General features: G+C 42.4%; 1 protein-coding gene across 3 annotated transcripts in view; it reads left to right on the plus strand.

The window, feature by feature from the left end:
• Positions 1–18,099, plus strand: part of Mfsd6 (major facilitator superfamily domain containing 6) — a 63,649-nt gene that overhangs the window by 36,295 nt on the left and 9,255 nt on the right. For all 3 annotated transcript variants that reach the window (XM_021168054.2, XM_029478509.1, XM_021168064.2), the window contains exon 3: positions 9,196–9,293. In XM_021168054.2, the coding sequence (XP_021023713.1) occupies positions 9,196–9,293 (98 nt within the window). The remainder of the gene's footprint in view (positions 1–9,195; positions 9,294–18,099) is intronic.

Here is an 18,099-nt window from a genome sequence, read left to right on the forward strand (position 1 = left end):
GGGGGAGGGAGGGGGAAGGGAGGGAGGGAGAGAGAGATCCTTAAAAGATTGATGATGAGAGGAAGGGCTAGGATTAGATTTAAAGATCAGGTCAAGTGCTCTATGCTGAGTGATCTTTGTTGAGTGCTCTGTGCTGAGTGCTCTATGCTCTCTGTGGCTTGTTCCTACCTCCCTTCTTCTCTCACCATGTAAGCCTGTCCTTGATTTCTGTGCCTTACATAGCTAACAGGAGACTTCTGAGCCTCCAGTAAGTAAGGAACCCTCCTCACCTCTTATCCTGCCTCCATTGGACGGATGCCTGTGCTGTCTCCAGCTTCCTCAGTGGAGATGGCTCCTTTCTTCCCAGAACACCACTTGCTTCTGGGTAAGCTTTTATTGTGATCCAGAATCTTGGACCGATGCTGAGTGGCATTTACTTTTCTACTTTTCTTCTGCCTGCTCTTCTCGTTGATTTGTGAAAGTTTAAAATGTCAGAAAGTTTTCCAAAGCCAACACAAATACATACCCAGCTTCCTTAATCTAAATGCTGAGGCGTGTCCCAAGAAAACACATTAACATGCCAAGCTACTGTCCAGGGACCCACCCTGCAGTAGGAAAACAACAGGTGGCTGTCAAGTCCAATAGTGACTTTCTGCTGGATCCCTGCCCCCACCCCAACCCTCTCTTTGCTCATCTGTGAAATGGGCTGCTGGAGTAGCCACTGTGTCTCTTTTAGTTTGAACTATGGGTCTACTTTATGCTGTGACTTTTGAAAGCAGTCACATATCAGACCTCCCCTTCCTGGATGCCCTTATCCTTTATGTCCTATGATGCTCAGACTGTGAGAGTAGGACTATGCAGGAGACAGTCACACACACTTATCTGTTCATCCAGCCAGTGGTGGGTATGTGCGTGTGTGACTTAGAGCAGTGCTGCTGCACCAGGCTGATGTTCTTCAGAGCTATGTGACTTCAGTGGAATTTGGAACCTAGTCTTATGGGTTTGGGCAGAATTCTCAAGGCATCAGTGTTCTTGCTGAAAGCTGCATTTTACTTAGTGATGGCTTACACAGTTTATTTTCTATTCCGTGTGTGTCTGGGTGGAAGGATACATGAAGTGCTGCAGCACTTGTGTGGTTCTGGGGGTTGAACAAAGGTTGCCAGGCTTGGTGGCAGGCACCTGTACTGACTGAGCCATTTTTTTCTAGCCCTACACTTATTCCTTATAGCCTTATTTGATCTGTTCAAATGTGACCTTATAAAGGCCACTTCACGTATGCCTGCCTGAATATAATCCACGTGCCCCACTGTGCTCCAGACTGGCAAAGTGTACTTATTAGCAATGTTTGTACAAGCCTTTTGTTTTATATCAACCAGTGGAAAAGTAAATGCCAGTCCCCCAGCTAAAGTAAATGAGCAAATATGTCTGAATGGGGCTGGACAAAGTGCTCACAGCCCTTCTCATAGACCCAGCTTCCTTCCACCTCTTCCTTCCACCCAACTGCAGAGTCTGGACACCAGCACTGACCCATTGTTTATAGGGAGGCTGTAGTGACACACTCTTTGAAGTGAATGTTTGTAGAGGTGGTTAAATTAACATGAAGGCATTTGTATGAGCTCTCATCCATCCCGACTGCTGTCCTTATGAAAAGTAATCCAGACACAAGCACATCCTTCACAATGACATAGGACAAGACAGTCACCTACAAACCAGGGTGGAAGGCATTTGAAGAAATCAACACTACTGGCACCCTCTTCCTGAACTCCAAGCCCCAAGAATCCTAAGACAGTAACTGTCTATTGCTTAAACCATTCAAGTTCTCTGTAGTATGTGCGGGGCTAGGCCCACAGGACTGGCTTCATCTCACTATGGCCTCTAGTCCTTGGCAGATCACTACCTAGCCTTGGTTTGGCCATATGTAGTGATGTAGAACTTGCTCACTCATAAGGCAGCTAACATTCGTGTCAGAGACTTAAGTGAAGAGGGGAATATATTTGTATAACTGAAAAGCCCAGCCAATGCCTTAGGTGTAGTTTTAAGTAGGTCTCAGATGATGTCATCAGAACCTGGGTTCTTCCTTCTTACCAGTCCTTTGGTGACAAGCTGAGCCATATAGATGCTGGAGATCCCAGGCAGCTCCAGGGTCAAGTCCAGCTGGAAACTGAGGAAGGCCTCAGACAATACTCTGCTGTACAGGCTGTACCTTTGTCTGCCTTGCACTCCCTCTTCCAAAGAAGGGAGACCCACCTGCCTGAGTGTCCTTGCAGCCTGCTTTTCCAGTCCCCTTGGCTACTCTTCCACATCATCCATCTTATCAGGGATTCTCCATCCCCTTCATTTTCTGGCTTTTTTTTTTTTCTGTCGGATTTGTAAGTCATGTCTTCAAATGTACCATTGCAAGCACAAAAGCAAGAGGAGCAGCTATGGACTTGGTCACAATTCTCCTTTAGTTTGAATTTTAATTAACTTTTTGAGTTCTTTCAAATGTCATCTAGAGTCAACTAAACTTTGAATGTCTTTCCCAAAATAACCAATATATCAAATGCCACTGATTATGCTCTGAAAATTACAGCATTCATACCATGTGGCTACCTCAGCCCTATTAGGAAAAACTAAATAATAGTGTGTGTGTGTGTGTGTGTGTGTGTGTGTGTGTGTGTGTTCACTTAGCTTTTACCTATTTGGAAAACATAACATCTGAGCAGAAGTAGATGGATACCATTAATAACAGTCCTATTCACTTTTGAATATTTTAATTTTCTTCCTGAACAAGTACAGACAGGTAAAAGAACAATAAAGAAACATAAATATGACCATAGACTGGCACTACAGTGACCTTGCCGATGATGGCTGTCATTGTCCTATTAGCTCCTTAGCCATCTAAGAGGAGAAAGATCTGAAAACAACAGGGAATGACTTGGTCCATCAGTGACTTCAGACTTTGTTAACTCAACTTTTATTGGTATCTGCAGAAGACACATACAGCTAAGATGATCATTGCTTCTCTCTCATCTTCTTTTCTGATGCAGGGTGGCTCTTAGGCCCTGTTCTCTCCAAGGATGGGTCAGTAGCCCAGGATACCTGCCTGGTTGATGTCCTCCAGGAGTTCAGGCTTGTCCCTTCAGCTGTTCTGTGGGAACACTACTGGCTTTTGGAGCTCTGTGGCTTACATGTTAACAGTTCTGTCTTTTAGTGAGACAAGCCTATTGTGAGCAGAGCCTTGTTGTCTGCTTCTGCGCATGTGCCGGCTTCCGTTGTACAGTGTCTCAGGATGTCACCCAAAGCCACTTCTTGTCCCTATGCATTGAACTGTTTACATCTTCACAGAAATCACGTTTATCTCCAAGCTTAGTCATGAACATTGTCAAAAATGTTGCCAAATATGGACATCTTTTTTTAACCTTCCTGTTTCTAAGAAGCTAATCAATTTCTTCATAAACTGTTCACTTATTCCAATACTCTAACCAGCTATCAGAAAATACACACTTATAAACATCACACATACATAATGGGTATTTATATCTTATTTGCCATTGTACCCATATAGTATAAATGTGTTTATTAAATATTTATTAATCAGCGATGATTTAAAATATTCATAATTCCCACCAGTTCGTATCTATTTATTGAGTACTCATTATATCAGGCAGTAAGTATAAAATGGAGTGATCATAATATCAGAGACCCCACCTTCCACTGACAACATGGTCAGCTTATAATGTATAGTTACTACAAGCTAAGTGTTGTGCAGAGTCACATGGTGTCATTATCGTTTGCAAAGGGAATGGCCCTCATATGTGCTACAGCTGAGTAAGATCTGAAGGAACACCATCTGGACATAGGGATGGGGTGGTGCTGTGCCAGTTGTTCCTTCGGCATGCATATGGGCTAGAGGACACAGTGCTGGCCTAGGGAGGCTATGTGAGAAATGGCTTTTAAGATAATATTGGTTTGATTTGAATGTCCCAACTACATTTTCTATGCTTTCTGATATGACTCTGAAAGAAGCAAGTAGTTTCCTTAAGTCTGTCTCTACAGAGCTCCTCCTCCTCCTCCTTCTCTTCCTCCTCTTCCTCCTTTTAGGTTCAGAAAGAAAATAATTGTGGAAATACTATTTCATGTTTTCAACTCTTTAGGCAACTATGTGGTTTAGCTACACCCAGACTCTCAATAAATTAAAGATATAGGAACAATATTCAGTAGTATTTCAGCTAGGACTGTGTTTTTTTTTTATTTTATTTTTATCATTTTGTTTGTGTTTGTTTGTTTGTTTGTATGTGTGTGTGTGTCACAGGTGTGTGGGTATTTGTGGCATCCAGAAGAGGGTGTCATTTTGGCCAGAGCTAGAGTTTCAAGCAGTTGTGTCACCTGACAAAGGTGCTAGAACTTGGAGTCCTCTGCAAAAGCAGCTAGTGCTCTTACCCACTGGGCTGTCCCTCTGGTCCTTGCTATTTTAAACTGAAACAGAAACTCAGGTCACAAAACAAAGGGACCTGGAGATATAGATTGGTTGTGTAGAGAGTTGGTTGAGCATCACAGTATGAGCCTACTTAGATTCCCTGTTTCCACATTTGCTGTCTCTGAAATATTTTCTTGAATAAGTCTGAATGAAGAGGTTTCCTTGTTCCCCTCTGCCCTTATATTTTTTACCCTTTTTATAACTTTTCAACAGTCTCTGTCCATCTTTTGCTTTCTGGTTATTTTTTGTTCCCTCTGCTCCTGCTGTGTGTAATGCTGTTTCTACTTTTGCTGGTTTTTAACTCAGGTGTGTCTGACCCAATATGGGTAGCAAGTGTTCCCATGCCTCTTTGTGCATGTGTCCTTGTTTTAGCTTGTTTATTGATGTTGCTTTCTTCCCAGTGGATTGTCATTTTTTTAAGACAAGGAACATTTTCTGTTTGTTTTTATTCACCTTGAACCCAGCAGTGTGCAGAGTGCACAGTGATGTCTTGGTTAATGTACACTCTTAAAACACACATTCACTGTAGTTTTGTCTGGCTCTTGGGAATGGGCACTCCACTATATTATAGTTGGTATCCTGCTCACATATGTTGTATCAGCAACCCCAAATGACTTCACAATTCTGTGTCTTTCTTCAATACCACCCATTGAAAACAATACCAGCTTTATTGTGACTGTCGGTCACCCCAAAACTGCTGCTACTATGAACTGTGGTTATATAAAAAGTTAGAGTCTCATAAGCACTTTTCACTGACCTTCACATTTTGCTCCAATTTAGGTTGATCTGACAAGTTATTTGGCTTTTTGCTATGTTTACACATCTTGGTGGGTAATGTCACATATACCAAATACCTGCTCCAAACCTCCCTCTTTCTTGTCTGCTTTTCTTACTGAGTCCTGCTCTGAATAGAAAAGAGATGAAAGTTGTTGCTACACTCACAGCAATGATTTATAGGTTCCTATCCACGGTCACTCCCTGAGGAGTTTTAGGTCACTGGTACCAAGGAATAGGCTAAGACCCTGAACGTAACTTTATGTCCAATGTAAAGAGTTGGTCTTTCCAGAAGAAGGCCTCCTAAATACACAGTAACTTCCTTTTTATTAACAAACTTGGAGTAAATGCACTGGCTTCAGAGCTACCCTAACAAAATACTAGCAACAGGACAGCTTAGGGTATTTGTTTTTCTTCAAAGTTTTTGAAGCTAAAAGTCTAACATAAAAGTGTTTCCAGGGTTAGCTTTTCTTAGGGCCACTCTTTGGCTTGCCTTCTTCCACTATCTGTCCCTTCATTCTCTCTTCCCCTCTTCTGAAGATACCAGACATTGGATTAGGACCCACCCGTGTGACCTTATTTGATGTCACCAAATACATTCACATTTAGCCTATAAAGGGGAATATATTATAGTTTAAATATCCTGTTCAAACACTCAAGGGATTCTTGGGTTTTGCTGAAATAATTTTCACTCACTAAGTGTGTCTAGCTTTCCATGGCTGTAACAAAATAGTAGAGACAGCATTTTAAAGGAGGAAGAAATGTTTGGGCTATGATTTCATTCCAGGTTAACTTGGCCTTGTGTCTCTGGGCTTGAGATTGGGGAGGACTTTGTAGTATGGAATGCATGGTGAAAGAAAGCCTCTCACCTCGTGGTGGCCAAGAAGTAGAGAACAGGGAAAGGGGTGGGGTCCCAATGTCCCCTTCAAGTACATGACCCCTGTCTTAGTTGTTTTTCTCACTGCTCTGACAAAATACCTCACATGGCAACTTAAAGGGAGGAGGGTTCATTTTTACTCTCACAGTTTTAGGCGGTATAATCTGTTATGGCAGGGGTTGCGGGGGAGAGGGAAGGGTGGTGGCTTGTCAGTGAGGCAAGAGCTTTGTGCTGTGGCTCCTTCATTTACAGCTTGGTGAGTTGAGAATCAGAAGGTGGGACTGACACAGGGTCAGCTATAATCTTCAAAGACCTACCAGTAGCTCCCCTCCACCAGCCAAGCCCACAGCCTCCCAGAACAGTGCCTGCCAGCTTCTCCACTGCATTCCAATAGCACACCCATCTGGGGACCAGAGCTGCCACATGTGGACTGTGGGGGACATTTGAAATCCCAAATCTAAGAGGGTCCCTCGGGAATCCTGGAATAAAGTTTTTGTCAGAGAATAAAAAATTTCTTGGATCACCCCCCACACACACACACACACATACTTTTAAGTAATGATAATGCCACCACTTATCAAGTACTTGTGTTGTGAGATCACCACACACCTGTGGGATACTATGTTATTATCGGTATCTGATGTGTGAGGATCCTTTTTTAGAGTAAGTTGTTCTGACTATTCCCATTTTTCTTTTTATGGGACTCTTTTGCTCTAGCACACTATCTGTTGTGACTTTGGAACCAAGGGGATGAAGTAATGGTAAATTAATTCATAGCAACTAAGCTGGTTGGTTTCAGTGAAGACCAAAGAGTCCCACAAGGTACACACCAGTAACTTTAGTGACAGCGCTCCACGTACGGAGAACCTGGAGGTCACACTATAATGCCACCTTTAATCTGCCTGCTTAACATTGTGCTACTTGAAGCTGAGAGTTTTGAATTGTGTCCTGGATCAAATAAAGTTTCACAGCTCAAGAGCATGGTTAAAGATGGGCAGTATGAATGTTTGAGGGTGGTTAGCAATTTTGCTTAGGACAGGCTTATGGAATACAACTGGAAACACTAGGGAGAAGCATGCCTGTGGTTCTCTCAGCATCAGAACAGCCTTGCAGGTTTTTAATGTACCACACCTGGGCTTTACCCAGAGTGCTCTTTATTGAGATGGGTCCTGACACACACATTTGGAAATTATCAGAGTAAATTTGATCTATAGCTAAGGCTAGCAATTAATGAGCTAGGCCAGTGGTCAAGGTTGTGGTGTAAGGGCCAAATCTGGACTACATACTGGTTTTGTTGTTGTTGTTGTTTTGTTTTCTGGGTTTTTTTTTTTTGTGTGTGTGTGTGTGTGTGCCCATGAATTTAAAAAAATTCTACATTTTGAAAGTGGTTGAGAAAAAGCCCAAGAACTCATGAAAATTATATTAAATTTAAATTCTAGTGCTTCTAACTAACTGTTGGTATGGGCACACTTATTCATTTGTGGCTGCTATCACATTGTCACAGTGGAGTTCAATTGCAATAGACTGTAGTGCAGAAAGCCTAAATTGTCTACTTCATAGGCCCTAATACTAATCCCTAAGTTAGGCTAAGTGGGAACCATGAACAGGGCTGCTTTCCAACTTAAAAACGAAGCTGAAAGGCCTGTTTCTGTATAGGGGTTTACATCTTAATTTTCTGTGTCATTTTTTTTTTTTTTGTAACAGAGAGAGGCTGATAGATTAGTAGCAAGTAAAAGTAATTTTTATCAAACAAGACTGAAATATATGCTTTTATTCACTAAGCCACATAAGTATGGATACACTATCTGTAGAACTAGATGGCCCAGGCCTCTCTCTATGGAAAGAACTTCTTTGAGGATCTCATAAGCTCCTTCTAGTAGTGTGTCCCTGCCCCCTGCACCTCCCCACATTGACTTTGTCTTTTCTTGCATACTTATGATCACTTCCAGCTAGAGGCAGTGTTTAGGAAATGTAAAAATACAGTCGTGCAAGATGAGGGCAGGTGCCGACTGTCCTGTGGGTTTCCCTTCACTCTGGTTTTCATCCACTTAGAGAGCATGGCAAGCAGGCTGGAAAGAGGCTCAGTGGCTATGACAACTTTCTGTGCTTCTAGAGGACCTGAGCTTGGTTCCCAGCACTCATAACAGACAGCTTGCAACAGCCTGTGGCTCCATGTCCAGGAGATATGATGTTCTTTTCTGGTTTCTATGTGTACCTGGATACATGTGCACATGTTCTGCCTGCCTGCCTACCTGCCCGTCTGTCTGTCTGTCTGTCTGTCTGTCTGTGCCTCTGTCTCTCAAGGAAAGAAAATAAAAGCCTCAAGGCTAAGAAAATTATCAGAAGATAGAAAATAGGGATAGGGGTTACTCCTGCCGCCATGAGCTGAGAAGCGGCCACAGTTGTATCTAGGGTGCTGCACAGCCTTAGTCTATGCTCAATTTGATTGTCTTATATTTTTGGTGGTAGTAATATGAGAGATTGCTGTACATTTATCTGTTTTGTAAGAATGTGATATCACAGGTAATTTTAAAAAATGACAAACATGAATCAGTGCACTCCAGAGAAAACATGTGATTTCCAGTTTATCGTTTGTCATACTTGGCTTGGCTTTAAAAGATGTGAATTTTATGAAACTCTTTGGTGACCTGCATATATATTCAAGGCTTAGGTTTCCAATTTTATACTTCCCCCATCCACTTTAACCTCTCTGCCCATCATTGTGAAGTGACTATGGACCCAGCCATGTCTAGGCTCCAGCCACTTGGAAGGAGGCCAGCAATGTCATTATATTGCTGGCTGTGAGCCCAGACTATCTTAAAAAAGCATCAGTTTTGCCACTAATGAAGTTTTTAGGAAGGGTGATGCTGGCTTTGACATTAAGCATTTGGGGACATTAAGCATAAGGCAGCAGGCAGATAAGATAGGGACAGTCTCCTTCCTACACTGGTGGTTAAGTTTTTTCCATGAGGTATCCTGTTCCTAAGTTTGGAACATATCCGTTTAATTGTGAATGGCTTGGAGAGTGAAATAAGTAATACTCACAATTTGTGTTTCACACTTGACCCTCAACTTAACACTCCCTCATTTTTTTTTTCTTTTCCAGGGTTTTATACATTGGCCTGGCCTGTAATACAGCTCGCTATATTTACATTTCCTACCTGGAAAATGCCTGGACTGTCCTCCCTATGGAAGTTCTTCAAGGTAAGCTGACAGCTAGCAAGAGACCAGCCTCTTTGCTGCTCCTGCAGTGACCACAGTGGCCCTGGGCCCTGACCTTCTGCATTAGGGTCCACCCCGGAAGGAAGGGAGGGTCCACCTCCAGCTCTGATGTCAGAGGCTGGCTCTTCAGCTGCTCTGAATGCCGTCTTGTGCTGAGCCAAACAAGGCTGAATATTCTCCACACCCTTGTTTAAACAAAGAAAGAGGAAGAAATTTGGCTGCACAGCCCTCCAAAGGTGGTTTTAAAATAAAAATAAAAAAACAAAAAAAAAAGACGGATGTGTCTTTTAAAGGTTCTTCTGTTTTTGTTTTTTGTTTTAGGTTAACTGTACATGTGAGAAAATATGGCTCTAATATTTTCTCTCTTAGGTTATTTTTATTGCATCTGGTGGTTTATAATGAAACCTTGAGGGTCATGTTACTGTTTTCCCATGAGCCACCTAAGTCTTTGCTCAGACAAGCTCTTCCAACTTCCTTCTGTTGCTTCAGGGCACTGCTTCCCACCAAGATATAAATCTGAAAGACTCTTAGCATGTGGCTCAAGAGTACTGAAGGCATCGATCTGTGTTCAAAGCTTCTTGCCATGTTAGTGTGCATGACCCTATCTAGATTCTAAAACTTTGCTAGCCTGAATAGTGGTTGGCGTTATGATTTTGATCGTCAGGATAAGAATACTGGAGTAGAAGCCCTGTGACAACCTGGGCTCCTAAATCACTGTGATTGCATAATTTCATTCGCTTTCTTAGCTGTTGCTGTATCATTTCCTAACTTGAAGGATGTGAGTGTACTGTAGCCAGGCTAATGTCCTGTCGTGACTCAGATTCACAGTTCCTCATCTAGGTAGACTGTGTAAAACGCATGCTCATTTACTATAGTCCCTGCTCACAATGAAGAAGAAGAAGAAAGAGCACGCTAAACTAAAGAATAGGTATCATTATGTCATGTAATTATGTAATTCAAAACTAGGCACTCCTTAAAGGTGCTTTTCTCAGATCTGATATAGTGTGTCATCGGTAAGAGAAAATGTGTTTACAAGTACATATACAAAGATGGGTTATATAATAGCAAGTTATTGTTTGTTAAAAGGAAAGCTGTTGTCTGTAACTTAGAAGTCTGAAAGGGTTTTACAGTGAAGCACACATCTCAGCATTTTGTCACTTAACAATCATAGACAAAGTATGGAGCAGAAACTGAAGGAAAGGCCATCCAGAGACTGCTCCACCTGGGGATCCATCCCATATAGTCACCAAACCCAGACACTGTTGTGGATGCCAACAAGTGCGTGTTAACAGGAGTCTGATACAGCTGTCTCCTGAGGTGCTCTACCAGTGCCTGACTAATACAGAAGTGGATGCTCTCAGCCAACCATTGGACTGAGCACAGGGTCCCCAATGGAAAAACTAGAGAATGGACCCAAGGAGCTGAAGGGGTTTGCAGCCCCATTGGAGGAACAACAATATGAACAAACCAGTACCTCCAGAGCTCCCTGGGACTACACCACCAACCAAAGAGTACACATGGAGGGACCTATGGCTCCAGCCACATATGTAGTAGAGGATGGCCTTGTCTGTCATCAATGGGAGGAGAGGCCCTTGGTTCTATGAAGGCTCTATGCCCCAGTGTAGGGGAATGCCAGGGCCAGGAAGCAGGAGTGAGTGGGTTGGTGAGCAGGGGAAGGGGGAGGGAATAGGGGGTTTTCTGAGGGTAAACCGGGAAAGGGGATAACATTTGAAATGTAAATAAAGAAAATATCTAATAAAAAAAACCAGAGAAATGTATTGCAAAAAGAGAGAGAGAGAGAAAGAATCATAAAGCAGTAAGCATGAAGAGCAAGGGTTCTCATAAGGAAAACCGAATTTGTGGCATTTCCCACTTCAAGGGTCTGTTCTTTCGTCTTGCTTAATTGTAATATCTTAATTGTTGATATATAAGGAAATTAAGATTCCATAAAGAGATCTGTGTGCCTACTAAAAATTCATGTTGCTATAAAAATATAAAAATGTATATTGCATATTCACTAATATACTATTTTTCCTTAAATTAATATAGATTAGATAGAAAATGACACTTTACATAAAAGACTCAATAAAAATAGCATTGGTGAATTTGGGCATGCTGGGTTTGTCATACCTGTTCTCCCAGCACTTGAGAGGTTGAGGGAAGACCAGTGTTGTGAGCTTGAGGCTAGCTTGAATGCAGCGTGAGATCCTGTCTATAAAAGCCAACACAAACAAACAACAAAAGACATTCATGGCGTGATGAAGGGAACAATCCAAGAGTTTTAGAAGAGAAGAAAACAAATGTTCTTTGTTGTCAATTTAGAAATCCTTTTCTGTTATTTAGCAAAGATGTATAAGGTGAACTGAGACACGGTTTTAAAATGGGCTCAGGTGCTAAGATCTTGCTCTGGAAGCCAGACAGACACAGTGCATGGATGGGCGGGGTGTGCACTTGCAGTGAGAAGCTCATTAGAGCGACTAACTAGATTTGTGAAGCAGAGTAGAGGCCTGAACATTTTATTGAAAAGTTCTTCAAGGTCTGATCTGAGCTGGCATCTGAAGGGCCACATGTGGCCTATCAGGAGTAGACACCGGCTATGGAGCAGCACTGTGGACCAAAGAGTAGATGGCAAAAGCCACCCCCACTCAGGAACACAAACACTGTGCTATGCTCAGGGCTGGATGGAGTGGCCATCACAAGCTGCTGACCTGGGACATAGGTCCTTATGGTATTCCCTTCAGAGTGTGTCATGTGGGCCCTGGGCATGTTCTGGATTGAACAGGAATTCTTCCTGAGGCCAGCTATGGCTTACATTTCTATACTTTTGTTTTACTCTCCTTTGTGCCCATGGAAATCAGTGCTGATCTGCCACAAGTAAGAAAGGACCATAAATGCCTCCTGGTTCAGCAGAGGGTTTTGCAGCCTGTTTCCCCAGAGCTCCCTGTTTCTATGCTGGAGGACATGGCTTCAATTCTAGGCAGGAGTTGGTATTCTGGCTGCACAGATCCCCTTCTTTGATATGTGGTATCCCCAGAAGGCTCACACAGATTAAACCAATCCACACCTGATATTACTAAACAGGTTTGTTTGGGCATCCTTGATTCTGGTATCTGTATAGGCTTGTCCAAATGACCTTAGGGTCTGCCCTTAAAGGAGATAATCTTAGTATATAGTCAATGCAGGAAATAACTGTAAGGAAGTCCTGATTTTGGGACAAGCCTACTTGTCATCATAAACGCCTATTAAGGGTAGGGGTATAGCTTAAGGACAGTATTTGCTTAACATGTATCAAGCCCCTGGGTTTGAGTCCCAGCACTGCAGGGAAAGAAAGATGTCCTCCCCCTGGGTGTATTACGTTTGCGTACACACATGTGCATGCAGTAGCAGCATACATTGAGAAGTTACAGTATAACTTTCAGGAGTTGAGTCTCTCGTTTGTGGGTTTCAGGAATCAAACTCAGGTTCCTATAATTTTGTGGCAAGCACTCTGACCTGCTGAGCCACCCAAGAATAGTCTCTTTTAAAAAAATATAAGGGAAGTCTGTCTATAGCTGCAGGCTTTTCTACCCATGCCCAAGTTCCAGAAATAATGACTCTGAGACTGAATTATTTATGAATAAATGCCTAGGCCTAAGCTCTGGCTCATTCCCGCTAGCTTGTAACTTAATTAACCCGATTTATTTTATTCTAAGACCTGCTACATGGCTAGTGGCCTCTACTTAGGTTCATGTGACTGACCCTCTCCATCAGTTCCTTCCCCGTGTGGTGGTCAGTGCTCCCTTGAAGCCCATCCTTTGAGAAGGCCAGCTACTGTTTTCAGCAGGCAACTTGGCAGCACCATCTAGAGAATCAGGCTTTCTGCTGTGGTGAGTCTGCAGTGATTTAAGAGTGGGTCTGAGTGCTGGCAGAGCTGTTGGACGATGGTAATACTGGCCAAGATTATTTTTATTTTTCACAATTACTTTTTACAAGGAACGTTTAGATCCTTGGGATTGTGACATTCGATAAAGGTCAAGATCAGAAGCACTCTGCTCCTTTCCTGTGTAGAGGTTAGCTGTGGCAATTCACAGAAAGACTCAGCAGCAGATGGGATCACAACTATTCTTGGTATTAGTGTGTATTGATGACGTGAGTTCAATTCCAGGGACCCACATGGTGGAAGGAGAGAACTCTTGCAAACTGTCATCTGACTTCCACACTATCACACGCATGCACCCTGTCCAACATATAAAGTAAATATGTGTTTTGTTTGTTTTAGTGGAGGCTTAGCAGTTAAGAGCACTGTCTGTTCTTCCAGAGCACCCAGGTTTGATTTCCAGAACCCACATGGGGATTTATGACCATCTGTAATTCCAGGCCTAGGAGATCCAATGCCTTTTTTTGGCTTCTATGGGTGTCAGGCATGCACACGATGAACAGATACGCATCCAGGCAAAATACCTACACACATACACAAACAAAAATGTATTTAAGGAGAATAAACCAGACAGGGCTGCTATGGTGGAAGAGCTCCTTTTGAAAATGTATTTTTATTTATGTGAATGTGCATATGTGAGTTTATGTGCGCCATGAGTATGTATGTGCCCACAATGAAGAGAAGAGGGCACCAGATGCCCTGGAATTGTTCTACAATTCCCAGTAGGTGTTGGGAGCCAATCACAGGTGCTCTGGAAAACAGCCAATGTTCTTAAGTGCTGAGCCATCTCCCTAGCCCCTGAGGAGGTCCTTTTGAGTTACTTGAGCTAATGTTTCCAGTACTGAAAAGTGAGAACTGGCCAGCTCCTCTGTGGGATCTAAGTGAGGAAGCAGAGTCGAGACCCTATGAGAGGCGGCTTTTCTGTCAGTAGCACTGGCCCTGGTCTCTGTCTATCTCGTGCAGTATGTGAGTCGAGGGGGTAAGAGTCCTGTTCCCTTCTCATTATGTTCTGGGAGCTCACAGAAAAACTTTATAAGACAACTAGCATCCAGGCTTTATCTGACAGCGGAAATTCTATTCTAGACATGATTCTATTAGCACCCATATTGAAAAAGTTCTGCCAGGCTTAATCCTTGAAGCATGTGTAGTTTGCTACTTGAATAACTATGATAGACAAGTCCAGTTAGTAACTGGCTTATAAAAGTCAACTCTTTTACAGTTACTGAACGATTTTAAAAATATTTCCTTCAAAGTAGAGCGCCCTTGTCCATCTGGAATGCTTTCTTGTCTGAGGACCTCCTCTGGCAGTTGTGTTCCACATTTAGCTTTCCCTAAAATATTTTCAGCCACATGAATTTCTGTAATTTCAGTTACATAGTTACATAGGACTTAGCTGCTTCCTAATTAATTTCCAAATACTAGTTTTGTTTCATGGTGTAACCCCTTGATTAAAAAAGTCCATGCCTTTACCATCTGACTTCTCCAAAGATGTACGTATATACAGAGATGTGGATTTTATTACCCTCTGTCTCCAGTATTGTAGTTGCTATTTTCTAACTTTGAAATGCCATAATTAGTAGATGAAATAGTTCTTAAAAATGTGTATCAAATAAATTCTGAAGCCTGGGACAGGGTAGCTTCTTTCCCATGGACAGCTGTCAAGACACTGACGTGGGACACTCACATACTTAAACACTCATCTTTAAGTTAGTTGAGGAAAGTTTTTAAAATCTGCAATAATTTGGAAGTTATAAATTAACATTTGCCTCTGCCCCTGCCAATAAGCTCTGCATCTTTGTGCAAAAGCCTCACAATTTGGAGCTAGAAGAAGAGACCAATAACAAGAATCAACCAATCAGTGCAAAGTATTAATTATTAATTATTGTCCAGCTAGTGTTAGGTAGCACAGTCATACAAAGGTAAAGTTATTAATATATAAACATCAATGTCAAGGAGAAGATATTTTAAAAGAGTCCCTTGCTAGGGGCTGTAGAAATGGCTTCATGGTTAAGACTAAATACAGCTTTTCCAGGGATCTAAGTTTGATTCTCTGTACCTATGTCTAGTGGCTCATGACCACTTGTAACTGTGACTTTAGGGCATTTGATGTCTCTGGCTTCTGCTGGCCTAGCACACTCACATAGAGACCCACATACACATACAATATTAAAAATGATTAAAAAATACATTAAAAAAAAGACTGTCTTCCAAGAGAATCAACTGCAATTATATCTGCCATAAACTGGTTCTGCAGCCTCATGACCAAAGCATGTGAGAATCATAACTGGTCAGTGCACACTGGTCTTCAAATTACCTTTGATGATGTGGTATTCTTATTTACATTGAGAAAGTCATTTTCATGGCTGCATGGATAAACACAGTAGACTATAGTACTGCCAAGTCTTGACATTAAACACATTCAGTTTTCGTTGACACTACTAAAACCTGCTGTAAGATAGGCAGAAGGCATAATGTAAGATTCATGAGGTTCTCAAATGTTGGATGGGATTTTGTAGAGCTCACTGTTTTCCTTTATGTATATAAATGAGATGCAGCTAGTGTTTTGTTTTTTTTTCCTATCCTCTTTTGTTTATATATGACATTGGGACATTTTCTCCTACTTTACCCAGAGTGTGTTTTACCCACAAACACTTCCTTCTTCACCTTCCATCATGAGACCCACTGCCTGCCTAGCTTCAGGCCATTGACCTTTTACTAAGTATGAAGCACTGTGCTGGGTGCTACATTCTTAAGGGCATTAATGGGCTCTTCTTTCCGGTAAATCCTGTCCCGGCTTCACCCACTGCTGTATGGCACACCATGAGCTATTGATGGCTGGAGCCACTTTTTGTCTTTTGTCAGTTATAACATGCTATCTGGCACATAGTAAGATACTGATGCATGGATACACAAAAGAGATTCTGACAGTGCTGTATATTGGTAAATGTGGAGACATGGACCCTAGCAATAATTGCACTTTATAATTTCCTTCCCCCTCCACCACTACCTCTTCCTCTCCTTCTCATCTCCTCTCCTCTTCCTCTCTCTTCTTCTCTTCCTTTCTCCTCCTCCTTCTCCTCCTTCCCACTCTTTTTTCCTCCTCCTTCTTCAGAAAGTCCTTTGTTGTTGGCTCTAACTCTGGCGGGCTTGCTCTTCCCCTTGTTTTCATTTCCTTGTGCATGTACAGCTTTTCCGGTAAGCCTTACAGTTAGTTATGTCTGGCCTGTACAAAATGAAATGCTACCTCTCAATCCAGTCCACAAGACTTCCCATATGGAGTCGCTCCTCCTTCCTAGCTCGGATGCTGAACGTTGGGGTAACAAGTCATTGAAGAGGGCAGTGTGCAGCTGGATCTGTGAATGTCTGTGTGGAGCAGAGCTGCCGAGCCTCTGGTCTCCTGCCCACTGGTCTTCATGTAAGCGTGAATATTACTATGCAAAGCCAGGAGTCTGAAGTGTTTTTGTTATGACAGTCTCATTACCTTAGCCATTACAGTTACTTTCTACTGCCTGCCTGGTGGAGGCCTTTCTTGGGAAGAGAGAGAGAGCTCTCTTACTGAGGCTCATCAGATCGATCTCTCCGAAGCTCTTCCCGTCCCCACATTTGAAAGGCACTCTGAACTGAGCAAGTGCTTTGATTTTTCAGTAGCAAAGGCCTGCCACCGCTGCTGTTCTGAAGGCTACTGTGGAGGAGCTTTTATCTTGTTCAGTGAGTGGGCACAGACGGCAGAATCAAGAACAAAACAAGCCCATCTCCCAGTGCTTTGTCAGGTCTCACCCCTCCCGGCCATTATGATTTGATTTCCCCAAGTCAAGCAGCATTGTACAAAGGTCTCTTAAGAAGGGGTCTTTCCCCCTTGTTTGTACATTCTGTTGTTGCAATAGATACTACCATACTACCGTGGGCCAAGAGAGAACAATTTTGAAATACATGTTTTGCAATATTATAAGGTAGAGCATTCCCTAGGTGCATGAGAACTTTGGAACGTACAGTTCCTTAGGAAAGGAACAAGGTAATAATACTCTCTTCTCTTCTCTTCTCTTCTCTTCTCTTCTCTTCTCTTCTCTTCTCTTCTCTTCTCTTCTTTCCCTTTCCTTTCTTTTTTTTCTTTTTTCTTTTTTTGTTTTGTTTTTTTGTTTTTTGTTTTTTTTTCGAGACAGGNTTTCTCTGTGTCACCCTGGCTGTCCTGGAACTCACTTTGTAGACCATGCTGGCCTCGAACTCAGAAATCCACCTTCCTCTGCCTCCCAAGTGCTGGGATTAAAGGCGTGCGCCACGACCGCCCGGCTAATACTCATTTCTTAAGAAGATAAATCTTCGGTCATGTATGATACTATCAGCAAAACTTCACAAAGCGGTTTAACTTATGCCAACCCTCAAGGAAATAGTGTGAAGTCGTACCACTCCACTTCAGTTCTGAACACAGACACCTGAGATTCAGATCCCTTCTGCTGTTCTGCTGTCCCTCTGACCTTGAACAAGGGTAATCTCTCGGTGCCTGAGTTTTGTTTTAGAAAATGTAGAAAAAAATAGTTCCGATGGTTTGGAGGAATAAATGGAAGGCTATGTAAAATAGTATAAATCTATGTAGAGAAAGATGCTGTAAGGATGCTGCTAACGGCATTTTTATTGTTAATTATGCCTCCAGGTAGATACAGTTTGAATAGTATGGAAAGGTTCCATTCCATGAGCCTCAAAGCTAATCCTGACTGAGCCCAGTAAAGCTAGGGGGGACTGAGACACTAGACTTCATACCTGTCTGATCTTTGGGGGTCATTCATTGTCACTCAGCATATTTATCAAACATCTACTATGTGACTTGGTGACAACTACTACCAAGGAACCACAGTGCATTTATAACAAATAGTTGAA

The sequence above is a fragment of the Mus caroli genome, chromosome 1, assembly GCF_900094665.2.
Source record: "Mus caroli chromosome 1, CAROLI_EIJ_v1.1, whole genome shotgun sequence".
NCBI classification, from domain to species: Eukaryota; Metazoa; Chordata; class Mammalia; order Rodentia; family Muridae; genus Mus; species Mus caroli.